The sequence below is a fragment of the Aquila chrysaetos genome, chromosome 2 (genome assembly GCF_900496995.4).
Source record: "Aquila chrysaetos chrysaetos chromosome 2, bAquChr1.4, whole genome shotgun sequence".
In the NCBI taxonomy this organism is placed as follows: domain Eukaryota; kingdom Metazoa; phylum Chordata; class Aves; order Accipitriformes; family Accipitridae; genus Aquila; species Aquila chrysaetos.
The window spans coordinates 53,764,580-53,789,752 of NC_044005.1; the positions used below are offsets into that span (position 1 = coordinate 53,764,580).

Consider the following 25,173-nt stretch of genomic DNA (forward strand, 5'->3'; position numbering starts at 1 on the left):
ACACAAAGAGTAGTATTTCTCTTTTTGCCAGTCCAGCTGCAGCTGGCTCCAAAGGTTGCTCCTTTCCAGAGGTCACAGGGAACTGGGATTGGTGAGAAACACCAAGGCCTGAAGTCTGAGCTGGACAAATATTTAATTGTTTGTGTCAGTGTCTGACTTTTTACATGTATGCACCTTTTTACATGTGTGCAATGCAAGTTACTAGCTCCGAATTGCCTTCAAGAACATCACAGGTGTCAGCTGTATCCTAGACACAAACGGAATGGCGAGTTATAAACTGCATTTTGCTCTTAGTCCATGTTTATTCATATCAATGACCACCTTGCTTTGTAAACGTTCCCTTTCAAACAAATGGGACTGAATGTATCAACTGCTCAGACTTGTGGATTGTGGTCTGCGAGCTGTCCACCACGAGTCAGAGGCAGGGAAATGAGAATTCCGGGTTGTTAATAGCCAGCTATCATTCAAGCATCTTCTTTTACTTTAGAGTTATCTCTGAAGCCTCATTCACATTAACCAGTAAATACTGAGACAAGGAGTCAGCCTGAATTGCAAGGCAGTAGGAAGGGTTGCAGAATTGCAGCTGCGGAGATTAATGTAAGAAAATCAAAGTTGATACATTATTCCCTTTATTGGATGTTTTTAAGTTCCCTGCTTCATGGGCTAAATTCATAATGCTGTCATTGCTTTGCGGCTAATTGTATTGAGCAAAACAGAAACCAGAGTAATTTAGGCATTTGTTCTCTTTATACTCCCACCAGACAAAACACAGAAACTAAAGGGGGGGGGGGGGGGGGGGAAGTATGCGGAGTTAAGCTTTTGCATTTTTAGCAAATTCCAGACAGCCAAAGCTGAAAATAAAGGTAGTCTTGCTGCTATGGGTGATTGAATAAAGTTTTCCCCTATTGCTTGAATCCTCTGAGCAAATCTTTTTGATACATTATATTTTCTTCTATAACGCTGTAGTACGCGTATGAAGTCAACTTTTCAACATTCTGTGAACCCATTTCTGCCAAGCCTCTGTCCATCAGGGTCTGAAAAGAAGTAAAGAAGTTGTTTCTTGCAGATTCAAGTCCCTTTCTGCAGACTTGAAGTTTTCTTTGGCCACTACTGTGAAAAGTTTTCACATACCTTTCGAAATTGTTATTCCCGGTGATTATATTTACGCTTTTATTGAAAGTTATTTTGTTTCAGTCACTTGTAAAGTTTACAAACAGAATTAGCAGGGGGTTTGAAACTACAGAGCTTTTACCTCTATGCTTTATTGCTGTGAGTGGCCTCAAATTTTTCTAGTGAATCCCATATTTCATATTTATGTAGATGAGAAGCAAACATTTATATATGTGATAGGTCCTCATCATGTCTCCAGCATTTTGCAGGATGGAAGTAAATTCTTCCTTGTGAGCTATTGAATTAAGGGGCACTTGAAAAAAATTTATAGGAAGTTCACAGTTCATTAAGGATAAATAGAAATTGTAGGTCTCTATTATAGAAAACAAGAATCATTCTGTTATTTCTGTTGTCAGGGAAGCAGTCTCACAACTGAAAATATTGGTCTCGGCCATCTTAGTTTTACCATAGGATCAGCCTAATGTTGACCCGAAATTATTCTCCAGTAGTTAAGTAAATAACAACTTTGTTTTAATCAGTCACAAATCCCCATTAAACAGAAATAGCTGATGTTAGCTCTGGAGTAATTGTTAGTTTCTGAAAAATTACTTGTTGACAAGTGATGTAAATTTAACTTTATGTTGCTAATTTTGAAACTCAAACATAGCCTGTGCTCCAGGGGGGAAATGATATTTATATTAAAATGTTACAGCTGTTTCTTTTGCCTCTCATTAAGAGTCACAAAGGAATGCTGTTAACTTCTTCTAAATACACTTTTTTATGATGACAGACAAATTCTAGTACTGTTTAAGAGCTACACCTTTCACTAAGTCTGAACAAAATCATTGCTTTTTGATCTGTGTTTGTTCTCTATTGCTGCTTTTTATTTACTTGTTTCCCATTTTTCTGCTATTAATCCATTTAGACTTAGCAGCTCTCTGGATGCAATGTGGTTTCCAATATTCAGTAGCTGTTGGCAAATTTTAAAACTTTTAAGCGTATTCATGGAAGGCAAACAGTCCTGTTCTGAAAACAAGTGAGGCTTTTGATGAAATTTTCTTCTCTGGTAATTAAAAAAAATTAATCTGCTGGTATGAAAGAAGGTGTAGGCCATTCCCACTAGCTTGTACTTCTGATGAACTATCAAGCTCATATGAAGTTGCATTTTCTCACAAAAGGTTCTGTAATGCCACTATAGCAGGGAATTTTTTCATTTCTCCATCTAACAGAAGAGTTCCTAAACCGTAATAGACGCTTCTTAGGTTCATGATTTCTTGATATGAGCGATGTGACGATGAGGAGCTCCTGCTGTGACCTCAGGGTTCAGTGAGTGAAGTGTTTGTTGTCTCCAGTCACAGTGATTTCTTTCAGCTTTCCTTCACACCAAACAAATATCTCAAAACAGCTTTAAAATCAGTGACATTTTGGAATGCATATTTCTGATGTTGATGCTAGTTATGTAACCTGAGTCTTTTGGGATAAAAATATTCTGACAAACTTGATTGTAGCCTACAACTATTGAGACTGCAGAAATATTTGACTGATGAATTACTCTCCTGGCTACTCTCAGCACAGAACAATATCTGCTAAGCTCTCTCTCACCTGATTCCAAAGAGCTTATGATGGAATCAGAGAAACAATTATCATAGAAATCATCCATTTGATCTACATTATGCCGAGTTGTCAAGAATTTTGCTGAGAAATGACAAAATATAAATGGGAGTCCAGACTCCATTTACTTAATCTATTTTTCTAAACTATAATTTACTGAAAATATAGATCCCTGACAAATTTCTACTTTTACCTTTTTCTCCATTCATTTTGTTTTGTATTATTTCAGGCAGGGGTTTGTCAGTGGGTTTGGTTTGGTTTTCTTGGGGAGGGGTTTTGGGGTTTTTTTAACACCTAATGCTCTTCTGCTGAGGAGAAAATTTTAATACATTATAACACATCTGTGTTTCTTAAGTCATATGGCTAAAGGATCAGCTTTTCAAATCAGGAACACCTGCAGTGGGACCATTTTCTACAGAGAGGTCAGGCTGCCACTCAGAAATGGCAAAAAAACTTTGAAAATGCTCAGTGGAAGGGACGAAATCTTGAGCTACTCGGAAAACTTGTTCCTGTTCCAATAGCAACAAAACAAAACCTTCTTTGGAGTCTTATTCCAAACACCAACTCTGTGTGTGCAGGCTTTCTATTTATACAGACTGTTAAGTTGACACCTATTAACTTGATGACAAACGACCTCTCAGCGTTACCAAAGCAGCTCACGCCTCCCTTCTCAAAAAGCAAAGGGAATAATGCAATGTCCTGTTTGTCCTTCCAGATGATGCTACTTGGCAGTTCCCAAAAGTTACTAAAGCTCTGACCTGTCTCAGCAAGTTCTTCTTTACAAACACTCACTCACAGAAACGTTGTAGCATTACTGAATGCACTGATAGCCAGAATACTATTAATAGTATTAGCTGTTATTTTTAAATAGCAGCCTCAACGCTTCTCAAAGATGGCTGGTTCCTTCATCACAACCGCACTCGTGGTCTACCACTGCCACGTGAATTTGATGACTCTAAATACCTGATCTTCTCAGAAAGCTGTGTTGCTCTTTTAGCCTGCAGTTCAGTATCCAGAAAATGCTTTTAGTTTTTATTCCATCAGTATTCTGGGTTTCAGAAACTAAACAAACCAAAACTGCTTTAATTGCAGCTAAAAATGATAAATATGCTTTGGAGAAAACAACAGTTCTCAATAATTCATTTTCCTCTTATCATAGCTGCTTTTGCAGCTTTAGATGCTAAAAATACATTTTGGAATGCATGTGGGACTGGCTTCTGGTGCTGCTTTTCATATCTTTTTTTTCCATATTAAAATATGCTTATTCTTCAAGGTGTTGACCACTTCAGCAAGATTTTTAGAAGGACTGTGATATTGGTTTGCTCAGTGGCAGGGCTCAATGCCCAGATTCATCTAGGCATGTAGGTGTCTAGTTTATTGCTGATTTAAGTAGCCCTGCTGATCTGGGCCTAAGCAACATGGGTGTTAATAGCAGAGATCTACAATAAATATTAAGGGACTTTGCTCCTCTTTGGCTTTCTCTATGTCCAGCAATACCAATACAACTTTAGGTACTTGGACCAAAACAGAGTGCTCGCATTTTTTTTCCTGTGGATCCAGTCAGCCATTCTTTCAGCCTAGACTTGATTTTCAGGCAAACTGGAGATTATCTTTAATAAATTAAGTTACCTGAGTGCAAGGTGCAATATTTCACCATTTTGATGGAGCTTGCTCACAAACACCCGCTCACTCTACAGCACCCTGGGATAAACAAGAGCAAGTGGCAAGGGAGCGATCGATGTGTGTGAGCTGCTCCACCCCACTCAACATGAAGCAGTTCATCTGTCCATGCCTGACATCTCGCTGAATCTCAGGAAAGTTTCCCGATGGGAACAGAAGAGCCTTCTTTTGGCCTCCAGCCCGCTTGCAGCCAGGCCATTGCTTACTAACTGAGCTGGCTTGCTTGGGCCATCATGCCCAGCATCTTCAGAAGGTTTCCCTACTCCTGGGCTGCGAGCCTGGCCCCAAAGGGACCACCAGAACATCCTTCCAAGAGTAGCGAGCGCACCTGGAGGCACTTCGTAGGTCCTTTGAATTCCCTGAATTTCTCGGCATAAATAATGATAATAGAACCTGATCCTTAGCATTTACCTTGGCTCTAAAAGCCAAGCTCTTAATTTACAACTGTGATTTGCTGTAATAAAACATTGTGTTGAAAATATTTCTGTGCTTGACAGGTTGAAATAACAAGCTGAGGGGATGTTATGTGCTGATAAGTCTGTAGCTGCAAAGACATTTCTATACTTACCAGGAGTAAATTAATTTTCACCATGCGCTTTACATCCTGCTGTTTATGCTGATTGTTTATTCTTTGCACTACTTTTAAGCAAGGCGATGACAGTGAAGCTTATTTTCTTAATGCCACATTTTTTGTCTCAAACACTGTGAGAGGATGCATTTTTAAATTAAAGCAACGCTTCTCCTTCGGCATAATAGTTATAAACTCTGGCTACAAAAGCTTGGTTTTACAGAAGTGAAGTGTTGACAATGCCATTTACAGCTAAACAAATATTTTTACATAGTTGCAAGACTTAACCCTGAATAATTCAATTAGGTGAGAAAACATATATGTTGTCCTAAGTATATTCAGTAATCTACAGGGAATCTTGTACGTTGCCAAACCTGCCATGTAAGTTGTCAGAAACTGTAAAAGATACCCATATTTATGTAAGCTTCCTCAGAGAGCAAAGTCTGAAGGGACGCCTTCCTGCACCTCCTCCTCTTAGATCATCTAATCCTTAGTGCGGAGGCACGAACAAATAATCTCTGTCCCTTGTCGCTTAAACTGTGCAAATCAGTTTAGGAACTGTACAAGCTAAAGCTTGCGAATAGCCAGCTGGCTACGTCCAGACATCCTGACCTGGGCTGTTACAACTTTTTCCCCTGGCATCAGCGAAGATCTAGCAGCCCTGCTGCACGAGTGGTCTGCTTCACTCTTCTCTCTTGCGTGCAGAAATTGCAGTATTCACAAGGACCAAGTTAGACGTCTGTAATATACAGTCTGACTGCAGCCCACTCTCCTCACTGAGACTATCTACATGCTTAAAATTAAGAATATGGGGAAGTATTTTGCTGTGTCAGGGATGCAAAGTGGATGTTTCTGCTGGTGCAAACAGAAAACCATGCTTGTGTGGGGAACCCTCACATGGCTGGGCAAAGTAGAGACCTGCTTGCTTTGCTCTCTCCTCCCTTATGTGATATGCACCACAGTTTAGCCTCTGTTCCATCTGAGATCTAGAAGGCAATGCTGCTATTTATTTCTGAAAGAAAATAATTCCCTATTTGCTTTTCCTCTTTTCTGTTTAAGATAGGTAAAAAATACCTTTTTTCCCAATATATGACTATGTAAAAAGTATCTCATAGTTAGAAATCTTTGAAATCGTTTGCCTCAAAGTAATCTGTAAGCATTTAAGAAAAGCTTTGTCTGCTGGAGCAACGCTTCCGCCTAGAAATCTTACTTAAACCTTATCTTTGTTTTGCAGCAGTACCTGAAAAGAAGGAAGAAAAGGCAACAAAGGCAGCAGAGCAAGGTAAAAAGAAAACAAAGCATGCTGGCATTATCTCTTTTAAAAGCCAACGGCACAGAAACAAAAAGCTCAGATTCAGACAGCTGGATGACAGGAGCCTTTCAATGCATTGCTCTGCTGGTATCTGTCAGGGCTCTGCGTGTTTATCAGAGCAACAGGGAATTTCCACTGGGAAACCGGCTTGGTCCCGCTTCCACAAAACTGCAAGCTTCCCAAAAAGCTTCAGGTGAACAGGCCACCCGCTTCAGCTTAAAGGTCCCGTGCTGAGACTTTGTGTCCCACAGACCTCGCAAGAGGCTTTCTGCCGCTGTAGCCTGGGCAGGGATCAATCAGCCTTTACTTTTCAGTCTTTGAGAGTGACTTGCAGTGAGGTGAAGGGGCAGAGGCTCCCGAAGTCAGCTGAGCTGCCTTTCTTACCCCAAATCAAACATTAGCCACATGAAGAGCCACGAAGGTCCACTGCAGAGAAACTCGAAAGCTTCTGAGAGCAGAACTTGTAGAGGTTTTTAGCAAAAAGCTTCGGATTGGTATGGATGAGGCATGAATGGGAATGTCTGGGAGTGGGAACACCAGAGAAGAAGGGATGCAAGAACTACATGTGTTGATGGCACATAGTTCAGAAGGTGACAAAGTCTACACACAGTTTCCCAAGGCAGCCAGAGCAGGAACACCAAGGGAAGGTCTACACCCAGGCTAAAACAAAGCTCAAGCAACTGAATGATGATGGTGAACATAAAAAGGGTTGGAGCCTTAAAGCATCTAGATAAAGATGCACCTCTTCCCATTGTATATACTTATATTGATTATTTTTATTATTTTCAGCATTATATTCTGCATATTTGCCTCTTGTACACTTGTTAAAAGCAATCCATACATTTTTAGGTTAGTATGGTAAGGAGCAAAGTAGTAAAATGCTGGTGTAAATACCCAAAGCTTATCAGCCCTGGCTTCCTTGATAGGATACACATCCTAATCTATCGTGTTTTGTTACTAACTGTCTGCCAAGGTGATTTTTGTATTTATTCACGTTGGCAATTAGAACCCTGATGATGAATTTGGCATTTTCAGTCTTATCATATGAGAGTTTTTCCAAACTTGCCAGTAACCTTATGAATAAGGTATTTAAAGACATATTTACTAACGTAGCTTTGGTCAGCTGACCTATTATCCCTTTCTTTTCTTCAGTTTCTCAGCTTCAGCTTTACTCAGCGTTACTCAAGCCAGTGCAGGCACCCTGCAGCAGCTGTCAGCTGCTTGTTAGTTGTCATGGAAAATGTTATAATTAGGTGGGCCTTGGCCTAGATTTCTGTCATTCTTAGTCTGGGTATCTCCACACTATTTTCCATTGCCGTACAAGTGCTTCCCCAGCCATCTGCACTGCTTCCCCTCTCTTTGCTATCTCATGCGGCAATGAGGCGGTGTTTGCTGTAAGATTTGTCCTTTCTACGTTGTGCCACCATGAAATGGGGCTTTATCCGCAAAATATTTTAACTGTGCCGTAAAGAGCACGGACTGAGCGGTACAAACCAGTTTCACATGGTTGGCATTGAGCAGGGATTTCTAAACTGTGGGTTGTGATACCCAGAGGGCTCAAAAAGGACAGAAGCTCTTTCCCATAGCAGCAGCAGCACTATGTCCCCATGCCAGCAGCCAGCCAGTTTCTGCAAGTCGGAGGAATAAAAGCAACGTGTAACGTCTATCACCACTGTTTCTGCAGCCACTTCCAAGCGCTGGCAGCAGCTCAGTTCCTCTGCCGCACAGAAGCGAACATAAACACTCTCAGACAGCAATCGCCTCTGCTTCTCGTTTCTGCACCCTATATGTATGGAGCTACTGCCAACACATTGATCACTCAAAGGCAAATGAGGCAAAAAAACTTTCAGGAAGTTTTTGGAATATCAGCATGTACTTATATTTCTCATGGAAGAATAAAATATAAGGTGATGGAAGGAGCTCTGAATTATGTTTTGAGTGAAGAGAAAACTGTACTTAACTCACTGATTCCAGGTAGCTGGAAGATCTGAGGAAAAGTGGGGACTCCTTTTCTTAATCAGGAAAGTATGAATGCACCAGGAAATAGTTTTTAAACTGACAGGGATTTCTGAGCCCTTTAGACTGAGAAATGAAATCATTTGCTCTGCTAGCTATTGTATGTCAGGATACAAGTCAAAAAGTAGAGGGGTACAGACCGGGTCAAAATTAGGATTTGCAATTTAAGAAAAAACACTAAATATAAGGAGACTAGCAGGAAAACCTGGAGTGTTGGCAGCTCTGTTTGTTTAGCACTCAGGACATAGCTTTGTTGTTTCAAACCTGAAGGTTTTAGTGATCAAACATGCTATTGCAGCTTTGACCTCAAATCCCTACAGTCTGGAAATGGGCTAAAAGGTTGTAGCAACATTTCAGTTCACTGATCTTTTATTAGTAGTAAACGAAAGTTGCGTGTAACATTTTTAACTGTTAAGAGGAGAGTGAGAAGGCAGAGAGCTGCCAGAAGTGTCTAGAAAAAGACAGTGCTTTAATTCTTTGCCCTGTTTGTTTGAAAAATGACACGAGCAAGTGTCAGATGCTTGCCAGGGAGTTACTGCCTGTTATTAATGCAACTGAGAATTAATACTTAAAAGAAATGATAAAAGGTAAAGATTTTTTTTCTTGTGATAGCAAATAGTACTAAGGAAGGAGTTAATTACCATCAGTTAAAGCAGGTCATATGAGACTGGGGTTTTTTATGCTCTTGTTGCACATCTGAAAGGTACTCGGTGGGACCCATGAACTTTTTTCACATACACTGTCAAGCAACAATGGAATGAAAATCACTTTCAAGATATATTTAAGCACTTAGGGACAATATACATTTAAATACATTTTCATTAGCTGATCGTATTAAAAATAATTGCCTGTGTGAACATGTATTCTAATATTTCCTTTTTCTTTTTCCCTTTTCTCTTTTGCTTCCCTTCTCTTCTCTTTCTTCAGATAAACCAAAGGCGAAACAAGGAAGTAAGCTATAGTTTTACATATTGCTTCTCCCTATAACTGATAAAGCAATGTCAGATCTATAAATGAAAAAAAGAAGTATGAAAGCTCCTGCTACTAGTAAGAATTGCAGATTACGGTTGATCAGATGGACTAGAACTGATACAACAAAGCTCATAACAGTAATAAAGGATATGCTGAGAAATTCTAGTCTTTTTAAGCTGAAGAAGTTTCATCCCAATACTGTATATTCTTCCTTGACAAAAGGAAGAGACTTGTGCAATGCCAGCACAAAAAAACCCTATTTATAAAGTTTATATTTATTATTTTACATGCAAAATTCTTCTCACCTGCTAGGCTTATTACAGGTCTGCTATGTATTCTGATGTCAATATGAGTTTAACAGTGCAAATCAGTACAGAGCAAGTAACACAAGGCTCTTGTAATGGGTTTTGTGCTACAGGTTGTCATTTTGCCAAGTTAGGGCAGACTGTCTAACAGACCTCAGTAAGTTCAGTCCTACAGAATATGGCTGGTGTTTATTTACACTTTAATTTCCTATTTCCAGGTCAGTTCTGGGTCATGTTTTAAATTCTTCAGCAGCATCTGTGTCACATGCCACACCATCCTAAAAGGCATTTTTTCTTCTGGAGATGACAACTAGCTCTGCCAAATCTTCTCAAAGGTTTTCTTGTTTGGGGATCATATGGGACTTCAAGCTTTGTCAGTAATGACTTAATCTTTCTGTTCAGAATTGTTTAATGTTCTTTTTTTCAAAATGCATCATTGAGATAACATCTTCTGCAACAGTTTGGGTAACTATGTTCTTAATAATGGAGGTGCACAACAACTTTAAGTTCTTACAGGCAGGCTTCTAAAAGTAAAGGGTTTATATTGTAAATTAAATTATTCATTTTGGTAAAGGCATAATAATGTAATATTTAGCTGTGTTACTTATATTCTTGTATTAATCACAAAATCTTTATTTGAATAGTGAATCACAAAAAAAAAAAGAGAGAAAAGTCTGTCTCTTCCACTCTCCTTTTTTTTTTTTTTAGAGACCATTGTATCAAACATGGAATCTCTCTCGGGAATTTCTCATAACTCATGAGCACAGAAGTACAAGTTTTTCAGTCTTCTCACTGATTTTTATTTCTGTTAGCACAGATTTCTGTCATTAACTTAATATTTAAAAATTGGTGTTGGCTTTTTATTAGGGCTAGTAGAGATACTTAGTTCCACTGTATATGCTTCATGGACATCTGCAGTAAATTGTTTGTTTTCTCACTTTGAAAATTAGTGACTGAATCATAAACTGCTGAGTATAAAACCTGAAGGTAGAAGCAGGAGAGCAGGGGTAGGTTCTGAAGCAGATGTCTGGGATGTAGTGAGGATAGAAAGAGACAGATTTATTACAATAAAATTACACTTTTGACCTTGTTCAACAAATTCCTTTCCCAAGTCTTCTCCTTTAATAATTACATCGTCTGGAAGTATTGCCTGTTTAGAAGGACAACGTAGGAGAAAAATAATGAAACATTTCTCTCTTGATGTCAGCCCCAGCAAAACTAGAGTTTCAATGTCAACAGTAAATTAAGTTTTTCCACTTGATCGTTACTTCTGCCATAAATAATGTTTTATTATTCCTGGATTCTTACAATCCAGATTCCCCATGAGCTCAGTTTGTCTTAAACAAACCTGAATACTAAATCGTGAACAAGAAGCTTTACTGATACCATGATAAATTACTATCAGACACATTCCATGCTTTTATAACAAAAGCGACAATTTGTGAATTGTGTGTGCTTAAGGCAGTAAAAAATTATCACTGCAGCTACCCACTGTAGCTACTGCAAGTTTCATATCTATCTGCTAAACACAACCTCTTCCTTATTAGGAGTCTTGGCCTCTTATTCTTTGTGTAGAAACCAAGAGAGTCTTCTAACAGAGTTCTTTAAGATCTTCTGGCACTGAATTGCTGCTGCGTTTCTCAATAGAAAGAATTTTTTCTTCCTATCTGATGGAGAACATTAGGGGGTTTTCAGTTGGGTTTTTTGGGTGGGGTTTTTTTGTTGGTTTTTTTTTTTCCAGAAAATACCTGTTAATTAGTATTTCTCAGATAATGTGTATAAACCAGTGTAACCAGTAGCAGATGGTTAAAACACTCACTTAACGTGCAAGAATTCAAAATCCAAGTCTGTTCTTTCTGACTAGCCTGTTTTGGGACCATCTCATCTGTCCTTTTAATTTTGGTGGGAAAGGCTTTGGAGACCTTGGTTTCATCAGCCCAGAATGACGATCTTGCATTTTGCCTGAAAGAGAATTCTTGTTTTCTGTCTGGTTCATATTATTTCTTATGCCTTTAACTGCCCTTCCTCATAGAATATCCATCAAGGATCGTGTGGCCTAGCCATCTCCACTACTTCTCTGTAGGCAGAATGAAAAGAACTCTTCATCCTCTTATTGTCACTATTGTGTTGGTCTTTCAATTTGATGATACACGTGACCCTTAGAAAAGAATAGTTTTAGTAAGGACACCCTTGGACTTGCTCAGCAAGAGTGGACAATCCCAGCTGAGGGAAGTAGGACACAGCCAGCTCTGATGAGTCAAAACTGACAAAGGGTCGGTTTTGTCCTTTCTGGTTAAGGAAGTTAAAAAAACTATCCTTATCCCATATTAAGTTGAAGCTTGCAAATTTTATAGGTTTCATAGTTAAATCGAAAAAACCACATTTTGTGGACTGAACACTCTGAACGGAAACAGGTGAATTTTGTACAAATCTTCCAATCGCTCAGGTGTTTTTCACTGTTTCTTCCAATATACAGTTATAGCCTCTCATATGATCTAGATGCTTCATTCTCTCTTATGATTAGATCTTGTAATTTGACTCAGTTATGGCTTCTGACTGTCACTTTATCAGTGTGAATACTTCTTTTACAGATCCTGGAAAAGAGAAAGAATTGAAAACTCCAGCTGCTACAAAAGACAAAGGTAACATGGCAAGACAAAATTCTATAAAACCCTAAGATTTATGTGCATCAAGGAAAAAAATCTTGCAATGCATTGGCCATTTTGTTTTTACAGTATAGTTTAGTTAGGAATTTATGAGCATAATACTATTTCAGTAAATTTATGATAAAACTTAACTGGCATTACCTGGATCAGAAGTGCAAATAGAGCCTTGGTAATATGAAGCATCTGTATGAAAACTTAGAAGTCCAAACTCAGAATTCAGGAACACTTGTTAACGTTTATTATTACAAGCTGCAAAATGAAGTAACTTTTGAGTGATCTTTGTTCTTTCATCACACTTAAGAAAAGTTCATGGTTTCACTTTGTGAGCATGTTAAAAGTGATGAAAAACAGTTTTGTACTACACATTTAATTGGTATCATGGCTCAGTTAGGAACCACCAATTATTAAATCAATCATTATCCCAGAGGTATTACAGTGATAAAATGTTAACATCTAGCTTGAAGAATAATAAATTATTTTTACAGAACATGCCAAAGAAAAGGAAGGAAAGAATCCTACAGCTTTAAAAGATAAAGGTAAGAATACACAATAGAATATAAAACTTGTTGAAACCATACGAAGTAGAGCTAAGATACTAATTTTAAAATAATCATTATAAATCTTTCCCATTAAAAATCTCAACCACTCAACATTTCATTGGTTACAATATTCTACAGGATTTATAGCATGAAGAAAAGGGGGGAAAAAGGACATAAATAGAATATGGTGAGCCAACTAACATTCAGAAGTCTCAAAATTAATTAAATTAATATCACAAAACCCCACTGAGTAATAGTTAAGAACTTTCCTAAGAACTTGTTCTTCTGAACAATGGAAAGTATATAAGAGGAGCCAGTTAACAAAGTCAGAACGGAATGCTTGCATAAATCTGTGGTCATAATAGGAATAAAGTAAAGTTTATGAGCATATGAGTGAGTAATGTGCTTTGTGGACTCTGTAAAAGCTATAGTTAAAAACCCATAGCTTCATCCAGTCAACCACCTGCAACATCAAAGTTGGTCTGAATTTTTTTCTTTTATTTCTTATTTTTTATCAAACAATTCCCATGTTTTTTTTAATTTGGTCAGAGTAGATGGTTAGCTCAACTGAATTTCCTTTCATCCATTATTTTGCTGGGTGCTTTTTAGCCATCATATTGCTTCCCTCCTTTCTAGAGATAGCTGTATTAGAAAGGAAAAGTCATTTATGGATAAGTTTTATTTGACATGTTCTTTAGGTTCTGCAGGGTGAAAAGATCTACCATACAGATAGACATATTAATATTTATTCTAAATTGTAGTCATTCTGTGCTATTTCAAACAAAGAACTGAATGAAGAGTTTAGTTCAAGCACTATGGAAAGATCAAAAAAATCTAAAACAAAAGGAGGAATAATCTTATTGCTAGACATATTTTCAAAATCCTGGAAGCTGTGTTCATTCATTCACTCTTGTTTAATTGGACAATCACTAATTAATCACTTCTTTATACACAAATTAAAATTAAATTATAATAATGTGCAAATCCTGTGGTTTGTGTATTGTTCTTCTATGTGTATTCTACTCCTAATATACACATGCCCCATTTACATGAGCTTAGTTATGTGGACCAGAACTCTGCCTAAACTCTCCTGGGGTCCGGTGGCCCTCTCCACAGACTGCCTATAATCTGTTGTTCCCTGATGGGGTTGTACTGAAAAATTAGAAGAGGCACTCGAGTGACAGCTCTGTCCCCTCCTCCTCTGCGTGGAACAGGTACGCTCAGCCTGCTGCTCCTTTTAAAGGATTACTGGAGGGGGAAAAGAAAAGAAAAAAGAAAAAGGAGAGAGGAGACTAAAAATGTTTTTCCTCTTTGGCAAGAGTTTCATTAGAACCAGCGGAAAGGGGGTTGCCAGCCCTGAACAAGCTTCTGCAGCCTGTCCTTCCCCAAGTGCTCCCACGGCGCTGCTTTTAATCTCCTGGGCTCGTGCTCAATAGGTCAGCGACTTCAATCACTAAGTTATTAACAGGTCCTTCTAACGTGACAGAGGAGGTTAGACCTCCTCCACCCAGCCTTTAGAAAGGGACAGGCAGGAATTTATTTTAAACATCGAGTGCAGGCCATGTTATATCAGATTTCTTACATATTAGTAAAACAAGGCAAAAATCTCTGTAAAAATTCAAACATGCTACTCAAAGTGTTACCCACTAGAGCTCCACACCGCTTTCTTTACGCCGTGTAGTACAGCCACGTACGCCCAATGCGTTACTGCTGCTAACAGCGAGATCTCGACCTACAACTTGATGCTGAACAGAGCTGCCAATGCAGCCCAGGCTCCCGAGCCCCGGCGGCAACGGCGACGTCCAGCGCGGCCGAGCCTGGCCCCTCGCATCCCGAGAGCACTCGCTGACGCGGACGTGGCTGCTTCCCGTAATAAGCATCAACCTTAGTTCAGCGTCTGTGCCTAAAAGTGCAGGTGGTGATTATTGAGCTGAATAGCTCAGTTCGAAATATATTGGCAGCGAAGACTCGGCAGGAAGAACTGATAAAGCTGTGTGGGAGAAACCCTTAGAAATCTTGGTGCCTTTCTGGGCTATGTGCTTTCCCTGTTGTGTTCTGGATTGCTCTGCTACATAAATATATATTTAGCACTATAAATCCCCAATTTCAGTCACCATATTTGCCCAAAATGTAGCTTAGAAGTTAATCAAAGCCTTATTTGCATGCCGCTCCTTGCCCTCCCCATCACCTCTTCAAGCCTCCTCAGTGGGTCTCTGTAAAGGTTGACCCGGTTATCGGGACCTTCTTTTTGCTCTTTGCAACTTGGTGTCTTACAATCTGTTTCTTAAAGTGGATGTTTCTGGCAAATAAAAATACATTGAAGGACACAGGAAAGTAAGGATTTTTAAGACTGCGTATATGTGCTAATTATGCATCTTCGGAGTTTGTTACTATTCATGTAAAACCAAATGACAGAACATTTTTAGATGAGGTGTTAAATCCTTGTGATGATTAATGTTTGCCTGGCACCTTGTGCAATAAAAGAGGCATCATGATACCTCATTCTGTTTGAAGGATGGGCTAAGTTTGAATGAACAAGGTTGACGTCCAGACCAAAAACCTTATCATAAAGCAGGCTATTTTTCATAAACTGATGCATAGTGTTTCTATTGAAAGCAGAGACAGGAAAAATAAATCCCTGAATTTGGAGTTATCACTGGGATACTCTATAGATCACAACCTCACAATGTTACCTTATCTATTTTATGAGGTGAATAAAAGGTCTTCAATCTTAGAGTCTAATTTTATTGGTAGTAATTAAGGAGAACACTGGAAGACTATACTTTCCATTGTCTTGTGATAAAGGACATCTCAACACTTGTTCTGAATTTATCAGTAGCTTTTCAGCTTTTTCCTGGAGTAAAGCAGCCTACTTACAATAATGAATATAAAAGCTGATTTTCTGTTGACATAAGCATATTCAAATAATGTGAGGCCAATGAAACTCTAAGGTATAATCTGCCGTGTGGTTTTTTGGTAGATATCTTACCCAGCTAATCAGAGTAGAAGCTCATTCATCCGGAGTCTCTAACAGTGGAACTAAAAGCTCATGATATATCATATATAACTCTTCACTGAATTTTTCTAAGAAATTCGCTAGAATTGCACTATGCTGAGTTATTAAAGTGACAGCATTTGTGCTGTATAGATAATGTAAATTCACTCTTACCCTGTGTTCCACGATTTGTTTTCCAAACAAATGCTCCTTTTTTCCCTCTTGTTTGCTTTTGCCATGTTTTGGGATATCTTTGCATCTTTTCTTTTGTCAGTTATGTGTGGATAACAAGCCTATTTATTTTTATGCACAGATTGGTAAGGGAAATAAGTCAGTAGTGTGTATTTCTTTCTTGCTATATACATAATAGTACTTTATCATTAAAGAAACAAAAGTGTTGATTTGCACTTGCTATGCAATGCTTCTTCTTCCTTTAAAGTAAAAGTAAAATTAAATAACATCTTGCCTCTAGCATTTTTTATCTTAATTCATAACACACATTTTTCTTCTTTAAAAGTAGAAGGTTATGTTGTGAGACTCACCTACAGAAAAGCAAGGTCTGTTCGGTTAGTGTTTCCTCCTATTGCCGTCTACATATTTGTTATTGTCATTTGCATAAGAACTAGATCTTTATCTTGAAGAGTTCACATATTGCTGCTGCTACATCTTTCTATACTATCTTCCTAACCTGACCCAGCTTCTCCCCTGGAGTAGGATGCAGGAGGAAAGCAGCAAGGTGAATGTCAGCTTTAAGCCAGCTTTAGATGTTTCCTTTTCTGGGACCATCAGGAAAGTGGTCAGTGGAGAGCAGAAGTTTGAAAAGTCTGCAGTGAGGCCCTGTTTAAACCCCTGAAGATGAAAACCTGCTCCCTGGAAGGGAGGCAGGACTGGTGATCTTAGTAGCCTTGGCTCTGAGAGTGGGGATGTCGGCGCACCATGGAAAGTGTCCTGCACCAACAGCTGTATCCAAAAGTTTTAATAGTCAAAAGTGCTGAACCTGCTTTAGGAGCTACAAGTCATAGGAAGTCTCAGGAAGGCCTGCTACATGGATGACAAAAAAAAAAAAAAAATCATGGGCACACGCCACCAAACCCACAAGGCCAAAGGCCGTGGTTTGTGGCTGTAACAGCGGCTGCTGATCTTTGAGATCACAAATGTGCACACAGAGTAAAATGGTCCAGTTGGGTAGCTGTTCTCGCAAGGCTTCCTATACAGTCAACAAAGAGGATCCTTCAGTCTTCACACTGGAAGTTTTCTCTCAGTTCCCTGAAGGAGCCCACCTGCTGCTGGGAAGACCAGGCTCCTAATTTAAGTACCTATCCCTGAGCGGTGTGATTTCTCCAGCAGCTTCAGCTACCCTGGAAGTGAATTTTTTCTGCTACAACTCACACTTAAAGCCAGATGGATAAGTGGGATCGTTTCCTGGTACCGTGGCAGCCAGGAAGATGATCGGAGTTAAACTTATTTTGGAAAGGATCTTCTTTTAGCTTTATCTGGTTTACTGAAGATTTGGTTAACTTTCATTTGGAATAAATGGCATGTTTTTTCTAGATGCTTAGGTGCTATATCCTGTCAGATGGAGTGTAATTGGGTCTACTCAGCATCCCGCAAGCTGTGATATTCTCTCACTCAAACCACACATATTCATAAGCTTATGAAATTACTTCTTCACTTCGGAAAAAACTATTTCCTCCTAATATTCCTTTATACACACACTTAAGATGTCAAGAGGTTATTGCTTAAAAAAAAAAAATTAAATATTAGTTGTTTATACAACATAATGTATGTTTTTCCTGTGCTTGCTGACCCTGAATGCATGATCCCTGGAGGACTGAGGCAAAAAATTAGGCTCCAGCCCATCAGAGAAAACAGAATAATCCTTCCTGTCTTCTTGAAGTTTTGGATAAGGCCCTAAGAATTTCTAATCCTGTGTTATTACTTGCATTTTTCCCTCCTCCTTTCCGATTTCTCCTTTCTGCAAGGTCTCTACAGACAGAGTGACCTATAGTAACTCCTACTCTTGCATTTGCTACTGACATTATTGCACCTTAAAAAATATAAAGTGGTCACTAGAGGGGATGTAAAGATAGGTCAAGGTTGCATCCATTTATGTTCGCAATTTTAGTCTTAATTTTTAAATATTTGTTACTTTTTCTTTTAAGTGTAGAAGGCCAGTCCTATGTTCTAAGTCTCAAAAGCCTAATTATCTCCCCACAGATTCTCTGAAAGGAAAAAATCCCAAGAATCCAGAGGGGTCAAAGGAAAAAGGTAAGTAAGTGAAGAAATTAAGAAATTCAGAACTGAATATCAGAACAGCTATTCAATGCTAGAAACAGATCTTGAGTAGGAATATATGAGGATGGAAAGCCAAACCCACCCTGGTTCATGTTTAGATTATTTTATCCATGATATTGTTTTCAACAACATTCACGCTGTACAGATCCCCAGTAGGGACCCCTGTAACTATCTGAGCTTCTTTTAAATGCAGAGATTTGAATTTGCATCCTAGGGGAAATACTAAAATGTATTTTTATACCACCTTTGGATGTTAGTCTGTCAAAAACAAGTTGTCTAAATCCCATAGTGGGGACATTCCTGCAGGGAACTAGACTGAATCTGAGCCATGTGGCTACGGCTCAAGAATGTGGTTGACTGCGAATGAGACTGGCTGAGGCTACTGACGGACCCAGGTGTTGGAGGGTGACTGATATCAAAGTCAGGGGTTTTTCCTGATTTGTTGGCAACACGGACACATATGTCTCTAATCTTTTCAGTTGCAGGAGGGTGGCCTGCTAGCTGTGCACGCGGAGGTCACGGATTGATAGTGTCTATTTGGAGACAACCCTATTCGTTGCAATGTGACGTGTATTGAACGTTAATACAAATAATTATAGGATTCACAGGCACTGTTGGCTTTCTGGACAGTACTGAAACAACTCAAAAATTCAAGGGAAACAGCAAAGGCTATCAGAACTGTGCATTGTTTCTGAGCTATAAAGGCACATCAGAGGTCCAAATCATGACAAAGTCCCATTTTTCTGGAAGCTGGAGATATTCAGTGCAGTTCAGGTTATGGCTGGCATAGTGCAGAGTACTGAATGGACATACAGCAAAGTGGTGCACTTCCAGGAGGAATATATTATTCTTTGTGAAAACCCTGGGGAATGAAGCCAGGAAACCACCTGGGGCTCAGGACTGTCCTCTTTGTCACTGTTGTCAGTCCATGTGTCTCACCTGGGCACCACAACAAGATCATAGTTTTCCTTTATGCTTAGCCAGCTTCTGGATTTTCTTTTGTCCTTGGGTTCTGCCTTGTCAGGTACAAGAAAGAGAACTAGAATATCAATCTTTTTTCTCATCTCCTCTAATACTTTGTCATATACTGCAGAAAAATTAAATATAGAATGATGTTCTTGGACTATTCATTGTGACATAAAATATACAAATGTACATTCAAAGGATGAGCACTGCTCTTATTTTATACCCAGCTTGCCTGTGATTTTAAAAGGCTATATATATGCAGGAAGTGAAATCCTGTTCACAGGCAATACCCATATGGCCTCTTTGATATTAAAAGAATAACGGAGCCCTGAATGAGTAACTGGTCCTTTTGTCACTCCTGAATAAAGAAAACTCCCACTTACCTTTATCAGCAGCCTCTGGCTTTCAAGACCAGTATTCCTAATATTTTAATTGTATCAATGTGGATTAATTTTTTATTTGGGTTCAGCAAAAGAAAAATCCATTGATGCCAACTGCTCTATAGAATTGCTTTCCTCTTTGTAAATTATTATTCTTCATTGCCTACTTGAGAGACAGCTTAACAGTATCTTCAAAATGCGAAGAAACTAATGACATACTGAAGGCTTATTATTTTGCATATCCAAGTCTAAAAGGATGAATGAATGACCCCGTTGTTTTGTCCTGTTCTTTATTTCCATGCTGTTAAATCCATTTAATTATCACATCTTTTTTGCTCTCTACATATCAAATTGTTTGACTTGCTTTCTTTTCAAGTGTCATCTTATTTCTCTAACCTGACTTGTGATAAATGTTAAATGTTTCTTTCCAGAGACTGGTAAAAGAAAAGATGTGAAGCCTCCAGCAGCCTTAAAGGAAAAGGGTAATGTCTTATCATTCTGTGGTTGGGAAATAACCAGCAGTCCTCATCAAAGGGTCTACTGGTATCTCAGTGCAGTTTCGATATATTTTGAATTACACACTTTTGGTGAAAAGGAACTAAACCTAGCTTCTTCTTACTTAGCAGATCTGATATATTGAAAGTAGCAGTGTCTGACACGATTCAGAAATAATAAAATCATAACCCTTACTGTGGTGTTCTTTAACTGCTGTCTGACCTGCACAGCCAATATTGCAGCGGGAACGCTGGTCTATTCTGAGTGAATTAATAACAGAGCTGTTACTGAATTCACATGGCAGGCTGAAATGATAGGCTGCGCAGGAATGAGTGCATGGTTTGAACTGCAGAAATTTGTCAGCTAATTTAGTGGGAATTATTTTTGGTTTGCTTTCAAATCTTAAGTTGAGCCCTTTATTGAACTAAACAGAAATCCTAGCTCTTCACACTTACCTCTTTTGCACGTTTGGTTGATCTGGTGTTACGCATGTTTCTTATAGTACTGATGGGCACAGTGTACACTTATATTACTAACTTTCTCCTTCCATTTTTGTCTTTGATATCTTCTCCAGACTCCTCAAAAGGAAAAGAAATGAAGACTTCAACTACGACTAAGGAAAAAGGTAACAATCCCAAGTTGATCTGAGCCTTAGCATCAGATTCAGTCGAAAAAGAAATCCATTGTGCAAGTATTTCCAAATGAAATCCTAGCTTCTTCAATTAGCCATCCATAAATATCCTTGAATGGCATCCTTTGCTGCTGGACATTCTTTTTACCTGGCTGGCTGATAAATAAGAGATATATATGGGGCTATACAAGCAAGTTGTAGCAGTGGTACTTTATAGACCGCAAAGTTATGAGGACTTCTTTTCTTCTTTCTTAATTTTGTCTCATTCTTTCTATTTAAATTTGTCATTTCATATTGCATTTTACTTTTCTCCTGTAATACATTATTTGATTGTGCTTTGCTCTCTCTTCATACATTGAAATATCAGCACTAGCCATCAAATAAAAATCAATTACAATTTATAGTACCTCTCAAATACTAGGCATTTTTAGGCAGTGATAAAACTGTAATTATAATCAACTGCTTTCAACTTTATTTATTCATATCAACTAAATTCAAACAAAACTTATTTTTACTTTGACACCATTTGCATATTGATTAAATACCACTTGCTCATTAGAAAGCAGTCTCTCAGGTTAAATGTGTAAATAATTTACAATGGATAAGAATATGTAATAACTTCCTAGCTAATAACAGTCATTTGAGCCATGGGAATAGAGTAGTCAATCTTTAAAACTTCCCGTCAGTTTGGAAAACTACTTCAGATAATTGAATAATATTACTTCCTATCTTTAGATTTTCCCTAAGGATCACTAGAAATAATAGGGCAATATTTTCTCTGACAAAGTTATTAAAGATAGCATTTGCAAGTTTTTAAGTGCGGCTATTTCACATAGCGTATGTAGGTAGTATATAGCAGAACAGTAGAAACCAGCTATTACTTTTCACAGTTGTATCATTCTGAAGCAAAGTGAAGGCTTAAGAGCTACCAAAGGAACTAGGGCTTAAATAGCCTGAAATTCTTTGAAGTAGTCAAAATAGATGAACCTGGATTGTCAGTCCAAGGTCAAGGACATTAGAAAAATAGGGACTCATTATTGTACCATTTCTTTTCGTTTACTGTAGTCAATGGGGAGCACTGGCCGGGAGGGGGGGTGGTGGTGGTGTATACTGATTATTGGTTTAATCCAACTTGGCTTTTTTATTTTGAGTTTCAAGCAAGCAAGGCCTATGGTCTTCCTGCTAGGTTCTTGCAAACATATCTGTGAAACATAGGTAGGTTAATAAAGCATTAAACATTGATTAGACCCTTAAGTATTTGACTATTGATCTTCCCATTGAGTTTGTTACCTAATTTTTGTCTTCAGCTCTACCTAAATATTTCTGATTTGAAGACCGATTTATTTAAATTTAAGTGATAATAAAAGTAAATTAGTATGTATTACAAAAGATCAAATATTATAAAGAAGTAATACATGTCTGTAAGAGTTTTTTAGCTGCACTGTTAATAAGTTACCTTCAGTGAAGTGTCAAACACCCACCCAACTATACAAAAGAATAAGTATTTAAAAAGGACTTAATTAACTCAGTTTGATCAGCCAGTAAAACAACTGGTGAATAAAAGCTCCTTTCACATTCCAAAACTGAGTTCTTTCAAGAAAGGACACATTTAATTAAACATTGTAGAATTTCACTGACTGCACATGAAGTGGTTTATGCTCAGTGTATTTGAGAATGAAACTCAGTACCCAGAAGTGATTAACTCCACTCTTTTTTTTTAATAAAATTAAGTCTTTTTCACATAGTAGTTGATAGGACACATGCAAGATTTTCCTTATACTTCAACAGTTCCTAGTGAACTTTCATATCACAAAGAATTTTTCTGCATGGGCTAACTTTTTAACCCATAGATCAAAACACTGTAAGAGATGTAAAGGATTCTGTGTTGTTGTGTCATCTTACAGTTTCCTACTTGTCAAGACACAAGAACCAAGACCTGAATGTTTAGTGCAGAGTATGCTGAGTTTAACTCCGCTGAAGTATAAGCTCACATTAGAGACACCTGTGATTATTCTGATAAAGATCAATGGCTTGGATGAAGTCTGAACTAGAACTGATTGGTTTTTATGGTAACAGCAGGATATTTGAATGAGCAATGCTGTAATTTAGCAGAGACTTATAGTGCTGAGTCTGCGCAGTCTTCACCAGCTTCCCAAGTGAGATGAGCACGACCCACTTTGGTTTTTCCTAGTGGCTTGCATATGGCCTTGCATGTCATCTGTGGATATACTTGATGCCTTGCACAGCTCACTGAGAGCAACTGCTGTCTCACAGCAGTGAGAGCATTTCTCTTTGACTCTAGCTAGTTTAAGAACTTAAATTATTTAGATGAGACGCTGTCAGACACATGATCAGGCCAACTGCCTTCTTTTTAAGTCTTGTGTGTCTTAGTTAGGTCCGTAAAGGGCTGCAGATCTTTCAAAACCCCTGGAGCAAGACTGCAACAGAAAAGTGCAACTTGGGTGGGAAGATCTCAGGTTGCATACATGAGTACAGTGATGCCACCTTAGTGTCTACAATAGGATTTAGTCATTTTCTAGTCACCGAAGTTCATGATGCAGCAAACCTTGTACAATCTCAGTTTGAAGGCAGTTCAGCTCAGTGGCTGCAGGTTTTTAAAAGTTGTTTCTGTCTTTTTGGTTCCATGTGACAGATCTTCATAAGCCATTTCTTGGCTGCTGGGATTCACACAAATGCAGCACTCCCCAAAGCGAATACAACTAACTCAGTGACACTGAATATGTATGACAAGACATTGACATTTTGTCAGAAGAGTGTAACCCCAATGTGTAAAGTGGCTTTAAGCATCCATGTGGGATGCTGTGCTTCACTAAACCTCTCTTTCTTAACAATGATAAGTGACATGTCGCATAGATCAGGCAGACAGTTTGAGAAAAGCCTCTGTAGGGAAAAGTGTTCCAGAAATTTTGTGGCCATTGCCCTGTAAAGAAGTGCAAACGGGAGGTCACCTTTATGAGCACTGGTACTTTTTTTTAGCCAACTCAGAGTACACAGGGAGCTTCTGCAGTGGATATCTCAGTTTAAACTAGCCCACCAAAAAATGCCTTGAGAGACAGCAGTAGTTTGATTAGCACTTGCCACTTTACAGATATCTGTCAAATCCAGTGTAAACTGCATTAATAGAAGTGGCCACAGTGTAACCCCTTAGTTAAGATAAATACTTTTTTGAAATGTGAAAGTCGAATTCACACAAGCTGGATATAGAATTGCAATAGAAACTCCTGAATAATAGAGAACCTAAATGTAAGGTAGCTCTATTAGGGGTATAAAAATTGCAATATCAGCCTGTTCAAATGGTCCATCAATTACAGAGCATCATTGTTGAACATTGCCGATAAGAAATACTTCAAGAAAACATCGAGCTTTAAAAGTCAGACACTAAAATAATGACAGATATATAAATACCAAGACCAAGTCGTAGTGGGAGGTATAAAATTCCCATTGTGAGTCAGCACTTCTCTGTAAAAAATCTTCAGCAGACATTAGAAAATAAGAGAAAAAGAACAGAAATAACATACATAATATGAATGAATACCATTTTATAAAAGGAAGGAGATAAAATTTTAATTCCAAAAAGGAGTTTATATAAATTAAATATGAGGCATGTTTTATGGCAAACTGTGAAGTGTAATGTTCTCCTTATGGTTTGATAGTTGATTTTTAATTTTTTTTTTTTTTTAAGGAAAATATTCAAGCTCAATAAGTAACGTCTTCATATGTATGTAGAAATATACATTCATTAGTCAAAGGTTTGTAAATCAAAGTATGTCTACTGATACTTAAGGTATTTCCTGGAGATAGGGACTGCTACATCCTGGGACTCCCAGATCTCCATAATAGCACTCTGAAAAGTCCTCTGAATGCATATCCGTAACTTTTTTATTTATACATGCTTATGCAGTAAAACAAAATTCTTGTTCCATAATATTATTGTTTCACGTAATATTTGAGATCAGAAACGAGGATTCTCTCTGACTGGGACAACGTAATTCTCAACAGCTGACAGAAACGAGCTCCCTCTGGTTTATTGCCATTTTGTGTCCCAATTGCACTCTTTTCTGCACAGATCCAGTGAAAAACTGTCCCTCTCCAAAAACACTTTGTACTTTGGGCACTCTCTCTGAAAAGTGAGACTGGCAGAGATTTGCACCGACTGATGCAGCAGAGAGATCAGATCCCTGGGTAGCTATGCCCCGCTCCTTGGCCTTTTGTGATATTTTCAAAAAGAGATTTGTGCCTGTCTTTGGGAGTGTGCTTGAATTAATCCTCATACGTCTTAAGTATCAAGTTTCAAGGACTCAGACAGGGATGCGAGAAGTCAGGCTTCTGCCAGTAGTCAGTATTTCCCATTCCCAAATTGTCAGTGAGAGGCTGGACCAGCCTCCAACGCACAGTCAACGGGGACTCGCTCAGGAACGTAACCACGCTCTTACCACCTCTGCCCAGCGACTTCCCGGGGGGCTGATAATCCATAGGAGCGCGAATCCTGATAATCCGAAGCAGAGCTGGCACACTTGTGTTGCTTTCATTCTAGACAATGTGCTTGTGTATTCTCGTTAAGGCGTTGCTGGTAGTAAAGAGAAAAACACTGTAAACTTTTGGGGGCTTATC

The 25,173-nt window shown here is 38.5% G+C and overlaps 1 protein-coding gene across 1 annotated transcript in view; it reads left to right on the top strand.

Annotated features, from left to right (window-relative positions):
• TRDN (triadin) overlaps window positions 1-25,173 on the top strand; it is a 233,511-nt gene that overhangs the window by 151,110 nt on the left and 57,228 nt on the right. Inside the window, exons 21-26 of the mRNA XM_041119404.1 lie at window positions 6,204-6,275; window positions 12,166-12,216; window positions 12,726-12,776; window positions 17,992-18,042; window positions 19,847-19,897; window positions 20,485-20,535. Of these exons, the coding sequence (XP_040975338.1) occupies window positions 6,204-6,275; window positions 12,166-12,216; window positions 12,726-12,776; window positions 17,992-18,042; window positions 19,847-19,897; window positions 20,485-20,535 (327 nt within the window). The remainder of the gene's footprint in view (window positions 1-6,203; window positions 6,276-12,165; window positions 12,217-12,725; window positions 12,777-17,991; window positions 18,043-19,846; window positions 19,898-20,484; window positions 20,536-25,173) is intronic.